The sequence below is a fragment of the Nicotiana attenuata genome, unplaced genomic scaffold (assembly GCF_001879085.1).
Source record: "Nicotiana attenuata strain UT unplaced genomic scaffold, NIATTr2, whole genome shotgun sequence".
Taxonomy (NCBI): domain Eukaryota; kingdom Viridiplantae; phylum Streptophyta; class Magnoliopsida; order Solanales; family Solanaceae; genus Nicotiana; species Nicotiana attenuata.
The window spans coordinates 107507-125423 of record NW_017673405.1 but is presented as its reverse complement, the minus strand read 5'-3'; the positions used below and the strand labels follow the sequence as shown (position 1 = coordinate 125423).

The following is a 17917-nucleotide window of genomic DNA, read 5'->3' as shown; positions in this document are numbered from 1 at the left end:
GAATTTTAATATTGGAGGTGATTTCTTCAAGTTATACCCATGTTCTAAAATCAACAAAAGAAGATACTGTAAAAAGCTAGCTCTGCAAAGTTAGTACTTTTTGGCCTCAAATGAAAAGGATTCAACTGACAAGAAATATTAAGTAAGAACAGATCAAGTATTCAGTTTTTTTTTGCTTCGTGTCGGAAACGAAGAAGAGCATTCAATAAAAGATGATTTGATTCTTCCTAAACACATGGTTATCAATCTCAACGGTAATGGTAGTGCATTTAATAAGAAAAATATTTCTATCATTAGATTAAAACGTAATTTGTGCAAATCGCATGATAGAATTAAAAAGATATCTTAGCTAGCAGAAATGAATATGTTGATCAACTAAATATAAGGTTGATTGCAAAATTTTTTAGTAAAAAGAAAATATTTTTCACTTTTTGACTCAGCAGAAAATGATATCAATAATTACTACCAAGAAGAATACTTAAATACTTTGATATCAAATCCCCTTATACTCTACATGTTTGTTGTCAAGTTTATTATTTCTTATGTATGTTAGTGTCACAGTATATATAATAGACTAAGTTAAAATTGATCTTCCAATGAATATAGGTTAAATTTGAAGAAAAATATGTTCGTCATGCTACTGAAAAATTTAGATGCGCCAAATAGCTTATGTAATAGCACACATATGATACAGAAGTTTTGACAATAACGTCATATATGCAAAAATTATGATACTGGTCAATGTGCTTCTAAGTATATTCTTATCCCTGAATTCGACTTTCATCTTCTGAAGCCAAGGAATATCCTTTTAAATATATGTGAAAATAATTTTTAGTATGTTTATGTTTTACAAATATAATAAATAAAGCACAAGGGCAAACATCCTAAACATTGGACTATATTTACCGTAATATATTTTCTTGCACGAGCAATTGTATGTTGCACTTTCAAGAGGGATATCAAGATCGACAACAAGAGTTCTGGTTAAGGTAGAGCAACCAAAGCATTAGGAGGAAACATACACAAAAAAATATTGCCCACAAAGAAGTGTTCGTTAAGATACCATCAGATTAAATACTTTTGAACTGTAATACATAATTATTTAATTAACATGACAAAATTAATAATTTGTGTAATTTTTGATGATATTCTTTTATTTTAAATTCATGTATTATGCTAATGTAATAATATTTTTCGTCATTTAGATGATTGTTGTATTATTATACACAAAAAATTTCTCTTTAATTAGATATTATTGTTCCTCCATATAAATAAATGTTTAAATCATCACGTGTCATATATATATATATATATATATATATATATATATATATATATATATATATATATATATATATATATATATATATATATATATCCTAAAATTGGTTTCTTATAGAAAAATAGTGAAGATGAATTAGAATACTAGCCATCTTTGTTGGAGCTTTTTTAGGTAAGTAGTGACTTTGTTTTGATATGCTTTTAATTATTTTATCACCGATATAAGGAATCTGCTTATTTTTAGCTTTTTGTTCATAGCGTGATCTTGATCAATGTTTAAAAAGGCGGGGGCGTGAGGGGAGGCGTTTTATCTCTGACGAGGCGAGGCGTAAGCCCTGAGACATGGGGCGTAAGTCCCACGGATCTTTAAATTCTACTAATTTCAAGAATTTATAAAATAAAAATAATTATAAAAATTATATTAAAATCACAAAATTATACAAATAATATATTTAAAATATTAATAAATTATAATTCAATTATGAATAATATAAAAAGTATGACATATATCATAATATGCAAATAGTTGCAATTTTGTTACAACTCAAACATCAAAAGTAATGTATTCCATACGAAATCTTATATGTATCTCTTAAGGAGTAATGAATCTTGAAAGAATTTCGATATTATAATTTGATATTTTTCTTAAAATACTCCTTTTATTTAATATGCTTTCTATTTGAAAGAGAATTTATATAAAAATATAATTCACAATTTAAATATGATTCTCAAACATCATTCATTTTTAAGTTTCAACAAGTTAATAAAGTGACACATAATTCACCATACAATACCATGATAACTAATTATTTGTACAAGTTACTAGCTAATATTGAGCTATTAAATTAATCGGTATTGTATCTCGTAAGCGTAAAAAAAATAATTAGAAAAATAATGATAAAAAAATTATGGACTATTATATAGTAAAGACATACAATAGTTAATAAATAAATACTTTTCAAATGAAAGATTTATTTAAAATTAACTATCATAGCAGTATTAGTGGATAACGTGCAATAATTTTTATTTTAATTATGACAATAGTCCCAACTTAATAATTTATACTTAGGAAAAAAGTAATGTTGAGTAGTCAACGATTTATTAAGAAAATTTGTAGATTTACAAGGTTAGTTACATACAATTGCATAAAGTTCTATTAGGCGAGCCCAGTACGCTGGGCGTTGGGCGTGTCCGGGGCGTAAGCCCCGATGGCCGAGGCGTAAGTCTCACGGAACTAAGCCCCACACATAAGCCCAGGGGCGTTTTACGAGTGCTCCGCCCCGGGGCGAGTCCCGGGCGAGTCCCAATTCTGCCTTTTAAAACAGAGATCTTGATTGTAGTATAAATAGAATAACTTGTAAAACTTGAAGTTGCACAATTTGTAATATATAAAGTAGTTGTAGTTTATATAATTAACTCTTGTAGATCTTGTATTCATAAAAGTTTCCCTTCCTTATTCCTATATTTTATGGGAAATGTACAGCTTTTTATTCGAAGCAGAATGTTCAACTTTGTAAATTCCTCACCCGCATAGACCCGCAACCCGCCCCGCATCATTTTTTATGAAAAGTATTTCAACCCGCACCGCCCCTTTTGCCATCCCTACCAATGAAAGAGTGTTGAAGTAGCTGGACGGGTATGTAAATTACTCTGCCAATGCTTAATGGAATTCGCATTGCCAATTCAAACAAAGTATATATGAGTTTGTCGGTTGGATCTCTTGATGAAATTTTCATGAAACTGTCTTTCCTCTTCTTCTTTCTGCAGGTTTTAGACTTAGTTTTCAAGTTGACGAGAAACTTGTTCAGAGAAATAATATCACCAAATGGAGGATCAACTTGGACGTCTTAAGTTAATAATGATATTTTGAAAATAAACCAAATCTAAACAAAGAAAAGACTTAGAAGTATAATTTAAGTATGCACTGCTTGTCCTTGCGGTCTCCTCGCGTCCCTTTGCCATTTATTTACCTTATACTCACTTGTTATTTTCAACTTGTTCTCCTTGTCTGCCCGAGAATGCTGGGCTATGAATTCATTGTTCTTGGTTAGTTATATCTGACAGTCAACAAAAAATATATGTTTCAACCGCAAGTTCCACAAAATGACATTGAATCGTTGAAGCAAGGCTTGTTACTCTTCTTTTCCCTAGCATTTCAGTCTCAACGTTTTAAGTTAATAATGGTATTAATACTCTAGTCACGGTGAAGTTTTTACCAAGACCGAACTAACAAGTATCTGAAGTTGAAGTAAAAAAAAAAAAAAAATTGTGCAAATTTTAGTTAAATAACTCTTTCCTCTCTTCCTCAATGGAAGAGATGACGCAGACACCAACGCAACAGTTACATTGCCGTTGCATGCACCTTTTTAGTCCCCAAATGTAGCAAACACATTTCACCACACAAATAGCTTTATAAGATGCTTCACATCTGCACCACATAAATAATTGCATTCAATGTATCTGACGCTGCTGACACAAAGGGCTATTCGACTGTTGCCCTTCCAAGTAATTGAATATGGCCTAGACTTTTATCCCTATTGTATCATGGTTATAAAGTCCCAGACCAACCTAATAATGTTGCGAATAACAGGGCCAACAGGAGCTGAATGCAAAACAATCTGTACTTAAGTCATGCACAAAATGTTTAAAAAATTTCATAGGCGCCAAAGGGTGACAAACTAAATTAAGGGAAGCGACTGAATCAGCCATACACGTCCAAATTCATTTCAGTAGAGCTATGGTAACAAGCACCAAAAGCAGATAACTAACACTAGTATTACCAGAAAAACATGCACTTGGCAATAATGTCTAAAATATCACTCATTACAAAATCTTCATGGAGCATAAATCGGGAGCTTTTAATCACGAGTCTTCTTTCTTGAAAACAAAAATACATTGCAAACATAAAAGCTAGTGAATTAACTAACTGGGTTCTTCAATCATCAACCGCGGATACAGGTCTCATTTCTTCTTTTCACCACCTCCAGTGGCCCTGTAAAAGTCCAAAAGAAAAAGAAATGAAACATGACGCAACCGGCAAGGGTTTGTAACACTTCAGTAAAAGAATAATACTAGTAAATACTAACTTCCTCTCTCTACTGAATGGTAAGAGAAAACAAGACATTACCTCATCTTACGGAGAACACTAGACATCTCTTCTCTCTTCTTCTTTGCCCTCTTGTGAGTGCCCAACTTCCTCTTGGCTACCTTCAAGGCACGCTTATCCTTTCCCACTTTAAGAAGCTCAGTAATCCTTTTCTCGTATGGAGCAAATCCAGCTACTTCTCTAATAAGGCTCCTCACAAAGTGGACTCTTTTGCTTGTTTTCTAAAAACAAATAAAATGGAAAGAAGATTATGATGTGCTCAAAATATGCAAGTGAAACATGTTCAATTACGAGACAAAAGCATAGCACGCATTGATCCAGATTCCAGCTAGAAATTATTTGATCATGTTTTTTGGCAAGAGACAGTACAGAGACGGTACACTTCAACAAGACAGCATACAGTCTATAAGGAGTATATGAGCGACTATTCACCCCTTTATTCTCAAAGGGATATATCTTTGTCCTGACACTGCATCCAACCCATTCTAGCACAAGAGATACTTGCATATTCTATAATGTCCAAAGTGTACTCTTCCTATACCAACAAAATTTCAACTCCCAACTCCAATAAATTGCAAATTGGTCCAAAATCTAAAGTTTCAACATTTTCTTCTAAGACTACCAAATCAAACAAAACTTCAGCTCCCAATTCAATGAACTGTAAATTGGTATCCGAAATCAAAAGTTTAGCCATTTTCTTCTAAGACTAGGAAAATCATGTGTATCTGCCAGTCTAAATTCTCAAAAGTTTCAACATTCTCTTCTAAGACTACGAAATCAAACAAAACTTCAGCTCCCAAATTCAATAAACTGTAAATTGGTATCCGAAATCAAAAGTTCAGCCACTTTCTTCTAAGACTAGGAAAATCATGTGTATCTGCCAGCCTAAATTATCAAAAGTTAACCAAGTATTTACAATTTTAAATCATGTGTATCTGCCAGTCTAAATTCTCAAAAGTTTCAACATTCTCTTCTAAGACTACGAAATCAAACAAAACTTCAGCTCCCAAATTCAATAAACTGTAAATTGGTATCCGAAATCAAAAGTTTAGCCACTTTCTTCTAAGACTAGGAAAATCATGTGTATCTGCCAGCCAAAATTCTCAAAAGTTAACCAAGTATTTACAATTTTAAACCCTGTGCTATAAAAGCCAGAGTTGTGTGCAATGAAGCCCAATATGCCATAGAGAGCTACACCAAAAGTTCCCTCTTGCACCCCCTCGCACAATAGCCACAGAAACACCTATCAAGGGCATCTTGTCAACACTCTCTACTGTTTAACAATTTCCACGACTTGTTCAGAGTTCAGATCAACTAATTTCCTGACCTTTGGGTATATATGCTCAGCGGACAAGGTAGAAGTTTAAAAAATATGCAGATAGATTCAAATCCAAACAATACAAGCCCGAGCTATCACCATTAGAAAACAACAGAGACATGCAAAGCAAAGAATTCAGAAACTCACCCCTTTTCTGTCGGAAGGACGTGGAGCTAATTCCTTCTTGGTCACAACATGGCCTTTGTTTAGCCCAACAGATAGCCCTGTATTCGGCTGCTTCGGAGCCATCACCTGTTTAAACCAACTTTCAACCCAGTCACAAAATTGCATTGCCAACATTTTCTAAGTAAATGATACTACCTTAAAAGAAATCATAGTATTTTCTCTGTCCTAAAAAGAAAAGCATCTAAAAATCACAACTTCTGGAACTAAAAATCTTAAAAAGCACAGAATACATAAAAAAAATACTATGAGTCACAGTTCTCATATTAAAAGAATATTTAGAAAATGTTATAGGAGATTAAATGAAAAAATAGTTTGACTCTTCGAATTAGCAACAGTTTCATATAAAATGGCAAAGAGGTAAAAAATTTGTTGGCTTTTCTGGATGGTATCATCATAAACACGCCATTTTCCATCACAGCATAAAATACCGAGGATTTATAAAACATTTAAATAAAATAAAAACGAAATTACAATGTCTATAGCGCGATACCAAATTAGTAAACAAAATGGAAGAGGATCTGAAACAGCAACTGTAAGAAGGTGTGTGAGTAAATCATACCTCTTCAATTCGTTCGATATGGAAGAAACGGTGAGGAACTAGAGTTGTGAAAAGAGGAGCTAGGGTTTTGGGACAGTGCTGCTTTTTATAGTGGTGATGACAGTGATAACGCGAGCATTTTGAGGGTAAAGTGGTAAATTAGTGTTTGAAGTGTCTTCTATGAGATTCAGTGTTTGGGCCGTTTGAGCTGCTGCACAAGTGGGAAAGTTTGAGGAGAAAGCCACTTTTATGGATGTATTTGAAAAATAGACAGTATTTGTAATGTATTTATTCATAAAATAGAAAGGAAAAAAAAGTTAAAATAGTACGGGCTAGCCAGTTTTTGGACTGGTCATTCAAAAATAGTGTTTGCTAAGTCATTGAAAATAGCCACTATTTTGCTGCAACAGAGAGCAGTCCAGCATAATATACTGGAGTTCGGTGCACCTATGTATGAACTTTCAGCATATTATGTTGGACCGGTATACTTTGCTGGCTCCAGTATAATATACTGGAGTTCCAGCAAAGTATACTGGAATTCCAGTATTTTATGCTAGAGTATTTTCCAAATTTTAAACAGTGTTTTCGTTCAGATTTATCTTTACATGAAAAGTGACTAAATTTCGATGACTTTTGCAACTGTGGCTATTTTTAAATAGTCACTTGTAAATCTGGCGATTTTTTAATTTCTCCCGAAAAAAAATGCGGCAGAGGCCCGTTTATTCCCTTATGCGTTTTTTCTACTTCTTCAAAGCATACATAAGAACGAAAATGAATACGCAAATAATGCTAAAGTCTCAAACTTAACTTCTCAACTCAACAATAATTTCAATTCAATCCTCCAACAACTGATATTAGTTATAGCCACTTATCATTGTTAACCGAAAACACTGTAGGAATACTATAATTGCTGTAGAGAAGCACAAAACTGAAGGTGAATATTGTATGCATTTTTGTAACTCTTCAACTTATCGTGCATAAATAATAATAATAATTGTGAACAATTAGATCCCATGTGAAGTTTCCAAACATTTTCGTTAAAATTTGATCCCTAAATAAGTATTTTAACTTCGTGGCAGTTCAATCAAGAGTAGTTGAAATTTCATAACACTTCAATCAAAAGCATTTGATTTTTTTTTTTTTTTGTGAAGATAAAAAATTCTTAGTAGTCACCTACTAAAGCTGTCAATTACAAAGCAAGCATTCCCTACCATCTACAAAACTTTAAGGAGTCGTTTGGTTGGAATATGATTTATACCGGTATAAGTTATGTTGGTATAAGTTATATTGAGATAAGTAATGCTGGGATTAGTTATGCTGGGATTGTTGTTTATTCATTGTTTGGTATGTTGTATTAAGAATGACAATTGCATAATTTCTAAGAAGAAGGTATAAGTTATACCGGTGCTAATTACCCCACCTTCTATAAGGTATAAGTTATCCCAATGTTAAAATTAACACCGCGATAACTTATACCTGGTTTGCTAACCAAACAGAGTATTAATGTGGTATTAAATTTTTATACCACCCTTATACCTTCTTATACCTCGTACCAAACGACCCCTAACTGCATAGCCTTGCTTGGATTACGCAGTGTTGGTATTATTTATAAGGCCAAATACATATACAGCCTACTCAACTTGGTACCATTTTTTATTTTGGCACTCTATATCAACCTTGTTCCATTTTGGTCCTCCAACTCTATTATATATGCTCCATTTTGGTCCTCCAACTCTATTTTTTATGTTCCACTTTAACATAAAAGTTGAAATCAATACAAAAAATATAGCACGTGTGTATACACAAATCTAAGGTGTAATAAATATCCAATCAAATGTTGTCGCCTGATTTTTTTCATCCATGTCAAACGGGTCAATACTAAAATACTTGAACCCGACCGTATTAGGGTAAAATTAAGTCCGCTTCTTATTTACACAAGAAAATGACAACACTGAAAATAAAATCCGAAAATGGTTCACTTACTTTGTCAAATTTACACCCATAAAAGCGTCGAATTGGATTTCTTAGTGTCCATGATACTTTCAGTTCAACTTGAAATCCACAAGAACAAATATTCATTCCATTATGAAAAAATAATTTTCTTTGAGACATGGTTTCACTTCAACTTCAAGCTTAGATGAAATAAACCCACATAAAAAATCAGAATAAATAACGAACATAAAATTATAAAAGTTTGAAATTTTCTAGATGACCAGGTATGAAATCGGCAGATGAAAGCTTTGGAACTTTGAGAATGAAGATGGGGCAACAGTGGATGAAAAATACAGTTGGGTTCGGGTATTTTAGTATCGACCCGTTTGACATGGATGAAAAAAATCATGTGGCAACATTTAATTGGATATTTATTATACCTCAAATTTGTGTATACACACTTGCTATATTTTTTGTACTGGTTTCAGCTTTTGTGTTTAAGTGGAACATAAGAAATAGAGTTGGAGAGCCAAAATGAAACATATAAAATAGAGTTTGAGGGCCAAATGGAATAAGGTTGAGATAGAGTGCCAAAATGAAAAATGGGGCCAAGTTGAATGGGTTGTATATGTATTTGGCCTATTTATAATGCAAATTCAAAGATTTCTTTTTGAAAATCCATTTACAACCAATAGCCACGGGTCTTTTTATTTTACAGGTATCCTATCTATTTTCAAGTGGCTTCTTACATAAAGTCTTGTGGCCAAATACTCTTAGATAATTGGTACATGGCAAGAGTTTTTACATGTAGTGATTTAAAAATTGTTTGACAAATGGCCTTGCTAAGACAAATGTAATTTTGCATGACATGTGTTGTCATCTTGCATGAAAGAAAATTGACAAGTAAGTAAGACACTTGTCATGAAACTAAACTCATTTTCATGCTATAAATAGGATGATCATTAGCCATCATATTCACTCAATTCTTAACCAAGAATTCATCTAGCTAATCATTACTTTCTTCCTAGCCTTCTTTGTGAATATTCAACACATAAAATACCTTATCTTCTCTTCTTTCCGGGCAACTGTTTTGTACAAATTCTAAAGTTCCAGCCACGAGTGCATGTGTTTGGAGGTGCTGTGGAACCTTGGGGAGCGACCGGTCTTAACGATTTGCATCCAGTCGGGCCGAAATCGCTTTCAAGGCAGTGGCTTGCCACAACACAGTATTTTTGATAAGTTGTTCTTCTTTCCTTCTTGTTCTTAGTCAATATTATCTACTCATTTTCTTACATTTTGAGAGCGATTTTACATATAATATTGACTAATGGCCACCACTTCGAACAAAACACTTCCTGATCTCTCAAAGCTTGAGCCTTTAGATGAAAATAATTATAAGCGTTGGTCCTAGAAACTTTTAATTTTCTTTGAACAATTGGAAGTTGATTATGTTTTGTTTAACGATCCTCCTGGTGATATTGTTGCTAATAGTTCTAATGCTGCTAATATTGTTCTTGCTGATGATGCTGCTAAGAAGAATTTTGAAAAGGATAATAAAACAGTGAGAGGGCATCTGCTTAACCATATGACTAACTCTCTCTTTGATTTGTTTATAAATTATAAATCTGCTAAAGTCATATGGGACAGTTTGGAGAAGAAATATAGTGCTGATGATGCAGGAAAAAAGAAGTATGTCGTTGGAAAGTGGATCAAGTTTCAGATGGTTGATGATAAGCCAATCATGGAACAGGTTCACGAGTATGAGAACTTGACTGCTGATGTTTTAAACGAGGGCATGGAGATGTGTGAGATTATTCAGGCCAATATTCTGCTTGAAAAGTTTCCACCTTCCTGGAGTGATTACAGGAATCAACTGAAATACAAGAAAAAACTTAACTCTTCAAGGACTGATCAGTCACATGAGGACTAAGGAAGCAAACCGTCTCAAAGATGAGGAGTCTGAATGGCTTAAGGATAAGATGAAATCTCTCTCTCTCTTAATTCTTCTAAAGCTAACCTTGTGGAATCTTCTAGTACTTTTGTGAAAGATAGGTTTAAAGGAAAACAGAAGAAAGGCCAGAAGAAAGGACATGTGAAGAAGCAGAATTACTTTAATAAGCTGGAGGGCCATATTCAAAAGTCGAAAGGACCTTGCTATGTCTGCAGTAAAATTCACAAGACCTTTCAGTGCAACTAGAGACAAGGACAAAGCTCAAAGAATGGAGGAAAAGCTCCAGTGCAAGCTAACCTTACTGAGGGTGGTGATGTCATTGCTGTTGTGGTTGTTGAGGCGAACATGGTGGCTAACAAAACCGACTGGATAGTGGACACAAGCGCTTCAAGGCACCTTTGCGCCAACAAGGAGCTGTTTCACGACTTTGAGGAATCTGATGATGGCGAGTGTGTCTACATGGGTAACTCCACTACAGCTGGAGTTATGGGTAAAGGAAAAATTCTCCTTAAGTTAACTTCTGAAAAAACCTTAGCCTTGAACAATGTTCTGTATGTACCCTCCCTTCGTAGAAACTTAGTTTCTGGTGCGCTTCTCAACAAAGCAGGTCTTAAACTTGTTTTTGAATCTGATAAAGTTATTATTTCTCGCAGGGGAGACTTTGTTGGGAAAGGTTACCTTAGTAGGGGTTTATTTGTACTAAACATCGCTCAAGAGATTCCTAAAAATGCTAGTACTTTCAATTCTGCTTATATTGCCGAGTCTATTGATTTGTGGCATGGTAGACTAGGGCATGTTAATATTGCTTCTATTAAAAGACTTAGAAAAATGGAATTAATTTCTACAGTTAATGTTGATAATTTTTCTAAGTGTCCTGTTTGTGTAGAAGCAAAACATACCAAAAAGCCTTTTAAGAATGTAACTAGTAGAAAAACAGAATTGCTTGAACTAGTACATTCAGACTTGACAGATTTCAAGAATATTATTAGTAAGGGTGGAAAGAAATACTACATCACCTTTGTAGATGACTTTTCTAGATACACTAAGGTATATCTTCTTAAGCCAAAAGATGAGGCTGAAAGCATATTTTTAAAATACAAGGCAGAAGTAGAGAATCAATTAGACAGAAAAATCAAGGGGCTTAGGTCTGACAGGGGTGGTGAATATAGTACTAATACTCTAGAAGTCTTTTGTGAGAAAAATGATATCATACATGAGGTTAGTGCTCCCTATACTCCCCAACAAAATGGTGTAGCCGAACAGAAAAATATAACCCTTAAGGAAATTATGAGTTCTATGCTTTTGAGTTCAGGTTTATCTGATAATATGGGGGGGGGGGGGAGCTATTTTATCTGCATGTTATGTTTTCAATAAATTCCCTCATAAGAAGTTAGATAAAAAACCCGTATGAGTTATGGAAAGGGTTTGCCCCTAACTTAAAAATTCTGAAAGTGTTGGGGTGTTTGGCTAAGGCTGGTCTACCTGATTTTGAACAAGTAACTATTGGACCCAAGACTTTTAATGCTATTTTCATTGGTTATGCTCAAAATAGTGCTGCATATAGATTTATGTGTTTGAATGATAGTTCTATTTGTGAATCTAGAGATGCAGAATTTTTTGAGCATGTTTTTCCATTGAAAAATAATGTGCCTAATAATGCTTCTATATCTATGTCTGTTAATTCTCATTTTGTGCCTTCTTCTAGTGTTACTGCTAATGAGCATGAAAATAAACTTAGAAGAAGTAAGAGGCATAGAACTGAAGCTAACTTTGGTCCTGACTTTATTACTACTTTCTTGACTGAAAATATTGATCTTGATTTTTTGAGTAATGAATTAGTGTCAATCTATTTAATAGAAGAAGACCCTAAGACATACAATGAAGCAATGAGGTCAATAGATGCTAGTTTTTGGAAAGAGGCCATTAAAAGTGAATTAGACTCTATAGTTTCTATAGTTTCTAATCACACTTGGGACTTAACTGATTTGCCTAAAGGTTGTAAACCCATATGTAGCAAGTAGATATTTAAGAAGAAATTGAGACTTGATGGTACAATTGAGAAATATAAGGCTAGACTTGTGATTAGGGGTTTTAACCAAAAGAAAGACATTGATTACTTTGACACTAATTCTCCTGTGACTAAGATAGCGACTATTAGAACTCTTGTTGCTTTGGTCGCTATTCATAATTTAGTGATACATCAAATGGATGTTAAAACGGCTTTCTTAAATGGTGATTTAAAGGAAGAGATCTATATGTCTCAACCTGAGGGATTTATGATCCAAGGACATGAGAATAAAGTATGCAAATTGAGAAAGTCTTTGTATGGTCTAAAGCAGGCACCCAAGCAATGGTACGAAAAGTTTAATAGCACATTAATGGTTAATGGTTTTATCGTTAATGCATCTGATACTTGTGTTTATTGCAAGATGATAGGATCATATTGTGTTATTATATGTTTGTATATGGATGTCATGTTAATCTTTGGCCCTAATATGAATGTTGTTAATGAGACTAAGAATTTTTTGTCTTCTAAATTTGAAATGAAAGATCTTGGAGAAGCAGATGTGATTTTAGGGGTTAATTGTCTCAGTCTCATTATATTGAGAAAATGTTGAAAAGGTTAATTGTTTTTATGTAGCACCCGTGAGAACTCCTTATGATCCTAGCATACACTTAAAAAGGAATAAGGAATATAGTATTTCTCAAACTGAGTATGCTAAGATAATTGGTAGTGTAATATTTCTCATAAATTATACACGACCTGATATTGCTTATGTTGTTTGTAGATTGAGTAGATATACTCACAACCCTAGTAGCGAACACTGGAATGCTCCTCATCGTTTGCTAAGGTATTTGAGAGGTACTATGGATTGGTGTTTGCATTTTAATAAATTTTCTGTTGTTTTAGAAGGATTTTGTGATGTAAACTGGGTTACTGACAATGATGAAGTTAGATCCACTAGTGGCTACGTGTTTACTTTGGGTGCAGGTGCTATTTCATGGAAGTCTTCAAAACAGACTTGTATAGCAAGATCTACTATGGAGTCTGAACTCATTGCTCTTGAGTTGGCAGGGCAAGAAGCCGAGTGGTTGAGAAACTTATTGGCAGACGTGCCTTTGGGGGTAGGGGCGGATGCACGTTTATCCGCTTGGTCGGAAAGTTTTGTTGGACTTTAAGCCATTGGGCTTTAAAGTAGAAGAAGTGTGAATTGGAAATGGAGGGAAATAAAATGGAGGGAAATTGAAAATTTGAAGAAGTGAACTTTTGTCTTGCACTTTGTCCCTCATTGGTGAGGGACAACCACATTTGTGTGCTTATATATAGAATCACTTCTTAAAGCTCTTAAAAGGAGTTGAAGAGAATGAACCCTCGCACCGTCGTCGTCGCTCGCTCGGCTCGGCTTCGGCTTTGGCTTTGGCTTTGGATTTGGATTTGGATTTGGATTTGGATTTGTCAAATGATCGATCGATAAGATTATTTTTGGACAAAATTTATTTAATTATTTAATAATTAATTAAATGCCAAATCACTGCTGAAAATACGCCAGAACCCTGCTGAAGGTTCAGAGGGCCTCTCTGGCCGCGGTTCTGCCGCGACCGCGGTAGAACCGCGGCAGGCTGATTCAGAGAGCCTCTCTGACCGCGGTAGAACCGCGGCAGGCAGCGTATTCTTCTGAAAAGGCACCTTTTCCAGACACCTCTTCTGATAATTGCCTATAAATTCTGAGGCAAGGCTCCATTTTCTACACACGAAAAACACTCCAGAACTTCTTTTTTTCTGAATATACTGCATCCTAATTCGCAGTCTCTCTCTCTCAAATTCGTAAGTGTGATTTTGCTCCGTTCTTTGAGTTCGTTGGTATCCTGCAGTTTGTATTGCCACTGTTGCAGGAAGGTTTATTCCGTTTTATCCTGGGAGGATTTAATCCATTACCTTGGCAACGTGTGAGGGGGTTAAAATTTCTTAAGGACACACAAGAAAATTGTGGACTCGGAATATTTCTTAAACTCTTCTGTTTTTCCAGTTTCTTTTATTTTTCTAACAGTTTTTCCTGATTTTTGGTTTAACACAGTAACGTTCACAAGCTTAAGGAATTTTATACTAACGTTTCTGTGTTGAAACATATATTAAACTGTTATTCATATTTTGTATACTGTTTTGGAGACTAAAGCCTTCGTGCTTTCTACTCCAATAATTGTTCTGTCCGGTTTAAAGTATATAAAAACTTTACCGGAATAATAAACGTACGTGTTTGAAGTATATAAAAACTTCACCATTGTTACGTGTTGTATGTTTGGTTTGGTATTCAGTTTGAAGATATCAAAACTTCACTGATTTAACAAAGATCTGTTGTGTTTCCAACTCTACAGAAAAGATGTCGAACGAAAACCAAACTAATGGAAATGTTGTGGGAACGGGAGCTACTGTTACGAGTGCTGCTGCCTCGTCAAGCCGTTCTACTCCTGCTCATGCTATGGCACCAGCAGAAAAACCCGGAAAGTTTTCCGGTCCGTGTACCTCATAGTAAAACACAGTCCATTCCTTATGAAAAGTGGAAAGGAAGGAAGCCCAGCTTGAAATACTTCAAAGTGTGGGGGTGTTTAGCTAAGGTACAAGTTCCTAAACCTAAAAGGGTTAAGATAGGTCCAAAAACGGTGGATTGTGTATTTTATTGGATATGTAACCAATAGCAAGGCATATCGTTTTCTGGTTCATAAGTCAGAAAATCCTGAGATTCACGTTAATACGATAATAAAATCAGATAATGCTGAATTCTTTGAAACTATTTATCCGTATAAAAAGGAAAGTGAAGTGACCTACCAAAAGTCAAAACGACCTCGGGAGGAAATAATAGATGGTATGCCTAATGAAGAAAATCCGAGCAGAAGTAAACGTCAAAGGACATCTACTTCATTCGGTCCAGATTTTCTGACTTTTCTGTTAGAAAATGAGCCTCGTACCTTCAAGGAAGCAATGTCTTCCTCAGAGGCAAAATATTGGAAAGAAGCTGTCGATAGTGAAATAGAATCCATATTGAGCAACCATACTTGGGAATTGGTTGATCTTCCTCCAGGTAACAAAACGTTGGGTTCTAAATGGATTTTCAAGAAGAAAATGAAAGACGATGGTACTATTGACAAATACAAGGCAAGACTTGTTGTCAAAGGATTTAGACAGCGAGAAGGTCTTGACTATTTTGACACATACTCGCCGGTAACAAGAATTACATCCATTCGGATGCTAATAGCGTTAGCCGCCTTGTATGATCTTCAAATCCATCAAATGGATGTAAAACAGCCTTCTTAAATGGTGATTTAGAGGAAGAAATCTACATGGACCAACCTGAAGGGTTTGTGGTTCCGGGAAAAGAAAAGAAGGTGTGTCGACTTGTTAAGTCTCTTTATGGACTAAAACAAGCACCCAAGCAATGGCATGCGAAATTTGACCAAACAATGTTGTCAAATGGCTTTAAGATTAATGAATGTGATAAATGTGTTTACATTAAGAACGTTCCAAATCATGTAGTCATTGTTTGCTTATATGTTGATGATATGCTAATAATGAGCAAAGACATTGCCGACATTCAAGCTACTAAGCGTATGCTTGCTAGTAAGTTTGATATGAAAGACTTAGGAGTTGCCGATGTAATTCTAGGAATTAAAATCCAGAGGACTCCTCAAGGTCTAGGCTTTGTCTCAATCACATTACGTGAAAATGGTACTTGAAAAATTCAAACACTTGGAATTTAGAAGTGCAAGAACTCCAATTGACTTAAATCATCATCTCATAAAGAATAAAGGTGAAAGTACGTCTCAATTGGAGTATGCTCGTGTGTTGGGAAGCTTAATGTACATCATGAACTGTACACGTCCTGATATAGCTTGTGCGATAAGTAAACTTAGTCGATTCACAAGTAATCCAAACAAACATCACTGGGTAGCAATGAAACGAGTTCTGGGATATTTGGAATATACCCAAGACTACGCTTTGCACTACAATAAATATCCTGCGGTTATCGAAGGATATAGTGATGCAAATTGGATAACCGGCTCAACAGAAACAAAGTCCACAAGTGGATATGTGGTTTTACTGTTGGTGGAGGAGCAGTATCTTGGAAGTCTTCCAAACAAGCGTGTATCGCTCGCTCTACAATGGAATCAGAGTTTATAGCGTTGGATAAAGCCGGTGAAGAAGCTGAATGGCTTCGGAATTTTTTTGAAGACATTCCGTTCTGGCCAAAACCTTTGGCTCCTATTTGCATACATTGCGATAGTGAGGCTGCAATAGGACGGGCAGGGAGCGTTATGTATAACGGAAAGTCTCGTCATATACGACGAAGACATAACACCGTTAGACAACTACTTTCTAGTGGAATTATCACTATTGATTATGTAAGATCAAAGGATAATGTGGCGGATCCGCTTACAAAAGGCTTAACTAGAGAGGGAGTTGAGAAATCATCTAAGGGAATGGGACTATGGCCGAGGACAAGTCAACATGGCGGTAACTCTACCTAGAATTTTGGATGTTCCGAGATCTAGGTTCAAGGAGCTCAAACAAAGTTGTGATTGAACGGTTCAACATTGTCAAAATAAAATCTTTGGTCCATTCTCGTGATGAAGACAATGTTCAGTAACAAGGATAGAACTTTACACGTTCTTTAATGATTACCTAAGTTTGATGAGGTATTTATCAAATAGTGTCAATCTAAAGGATTACACATTTAGGAATCACCTATGTAAGTGTGAAGTGCAAGCCGCTTCAATGAGAATTCTGTAAGGCCAATTCTCTACGCACTTATGAGACCAGGCGGTGTTCATGGCTGAAACGAACACAACAATGAGAACTAAAAAGACGGTTAAAGGTTGATTGTGTGACATATGGTTGTCTAGGTATACACTAAAGTTCGACAGTTCAAAGATATCAAATCTACCGATTGACCGAGTATATCCGACATATGTTCACTACGGAAAGTTCAAAGGGAAACCTACTTATCCAGATGCAATTAATCCTTACTTGCAAAATCACATAGCTTTCATCTATGATCTTTCTTGATACAACCATTTCCATTCATGTGGGGGATTGTTGGACTTTAAGCCATTGGGCTTTAAAGTAGAAGAAGTGTGAATTGGAAATGGAGGGAAATAAAATGGAGGGAAATTGAAAATTTGAAGAAGTGAACTTTTGTCTTGCACTTTGTCCCTCATTGGTGAGGGACAACCACATTTGTGTGCTTATATATAGAATCACTTCTTAAAGCTCTTAAAAGGAGTTGAAGAGAATGAACCCTCGCGCCGTCGTCGTCGCTCGCTCGGCTCGGCTTTGGCTTTGGCTTTGGCTTTGGCTTTGGATTTGGATTTAGATTTGGATTTGGATTTGTCAAATAATCGATCGATAAGATTATTTTTGGACAAAATTTATTTAATTATTTAATAATTAATTAAATGCCAAATCACTGCTGAAAATACGCCAGAACCCTGCTGAAGGTTCAGAGGGCCTCTCTGGCCGCGGTTATGCCGCGACCGCGGTAGAACCGCGGCAGGCTGATTCAGAGAGCCTCTCTGACCGCGGTTCTGCCGCGACCGCGGTAGAACCGCGGC

The 17917-nt window shown here is 35.3% G+C and overlaps 1 protein-coding gene across 1 annotated transcript; it reads right to left on the bottom strand.

The window, feature by feature from the left end:
* Window positions 1-3940: 3940 nt before the first annotated feature.
* On the bottom strand, window positions 3941-6554 carry LOC109216297 (60S ribosomal protein L36-2-like). Its single transcript, XM_019380440.1, has 4 exons — window positions 6451-6554; window positions 5853-5957; window positions 4409-4608; window positions 3941-4273 (listed from the first exon to the last, which is right to left on the bottom strand). The coding sequence occupies exons 2-4, from the start codon at window positions 5952-5954 to the stop codon at window positions 4243-4245; spliced, it is 333 nt and encodes a 110-aa protein (XP_019235985.1). The 5' UTR covers window positions 5955-5957; window positions 6451-6554; the 3' UTR covers window positions 3941-4242.
* Window positions 6555-17917: the final 11363 nt, after the last annotated feature.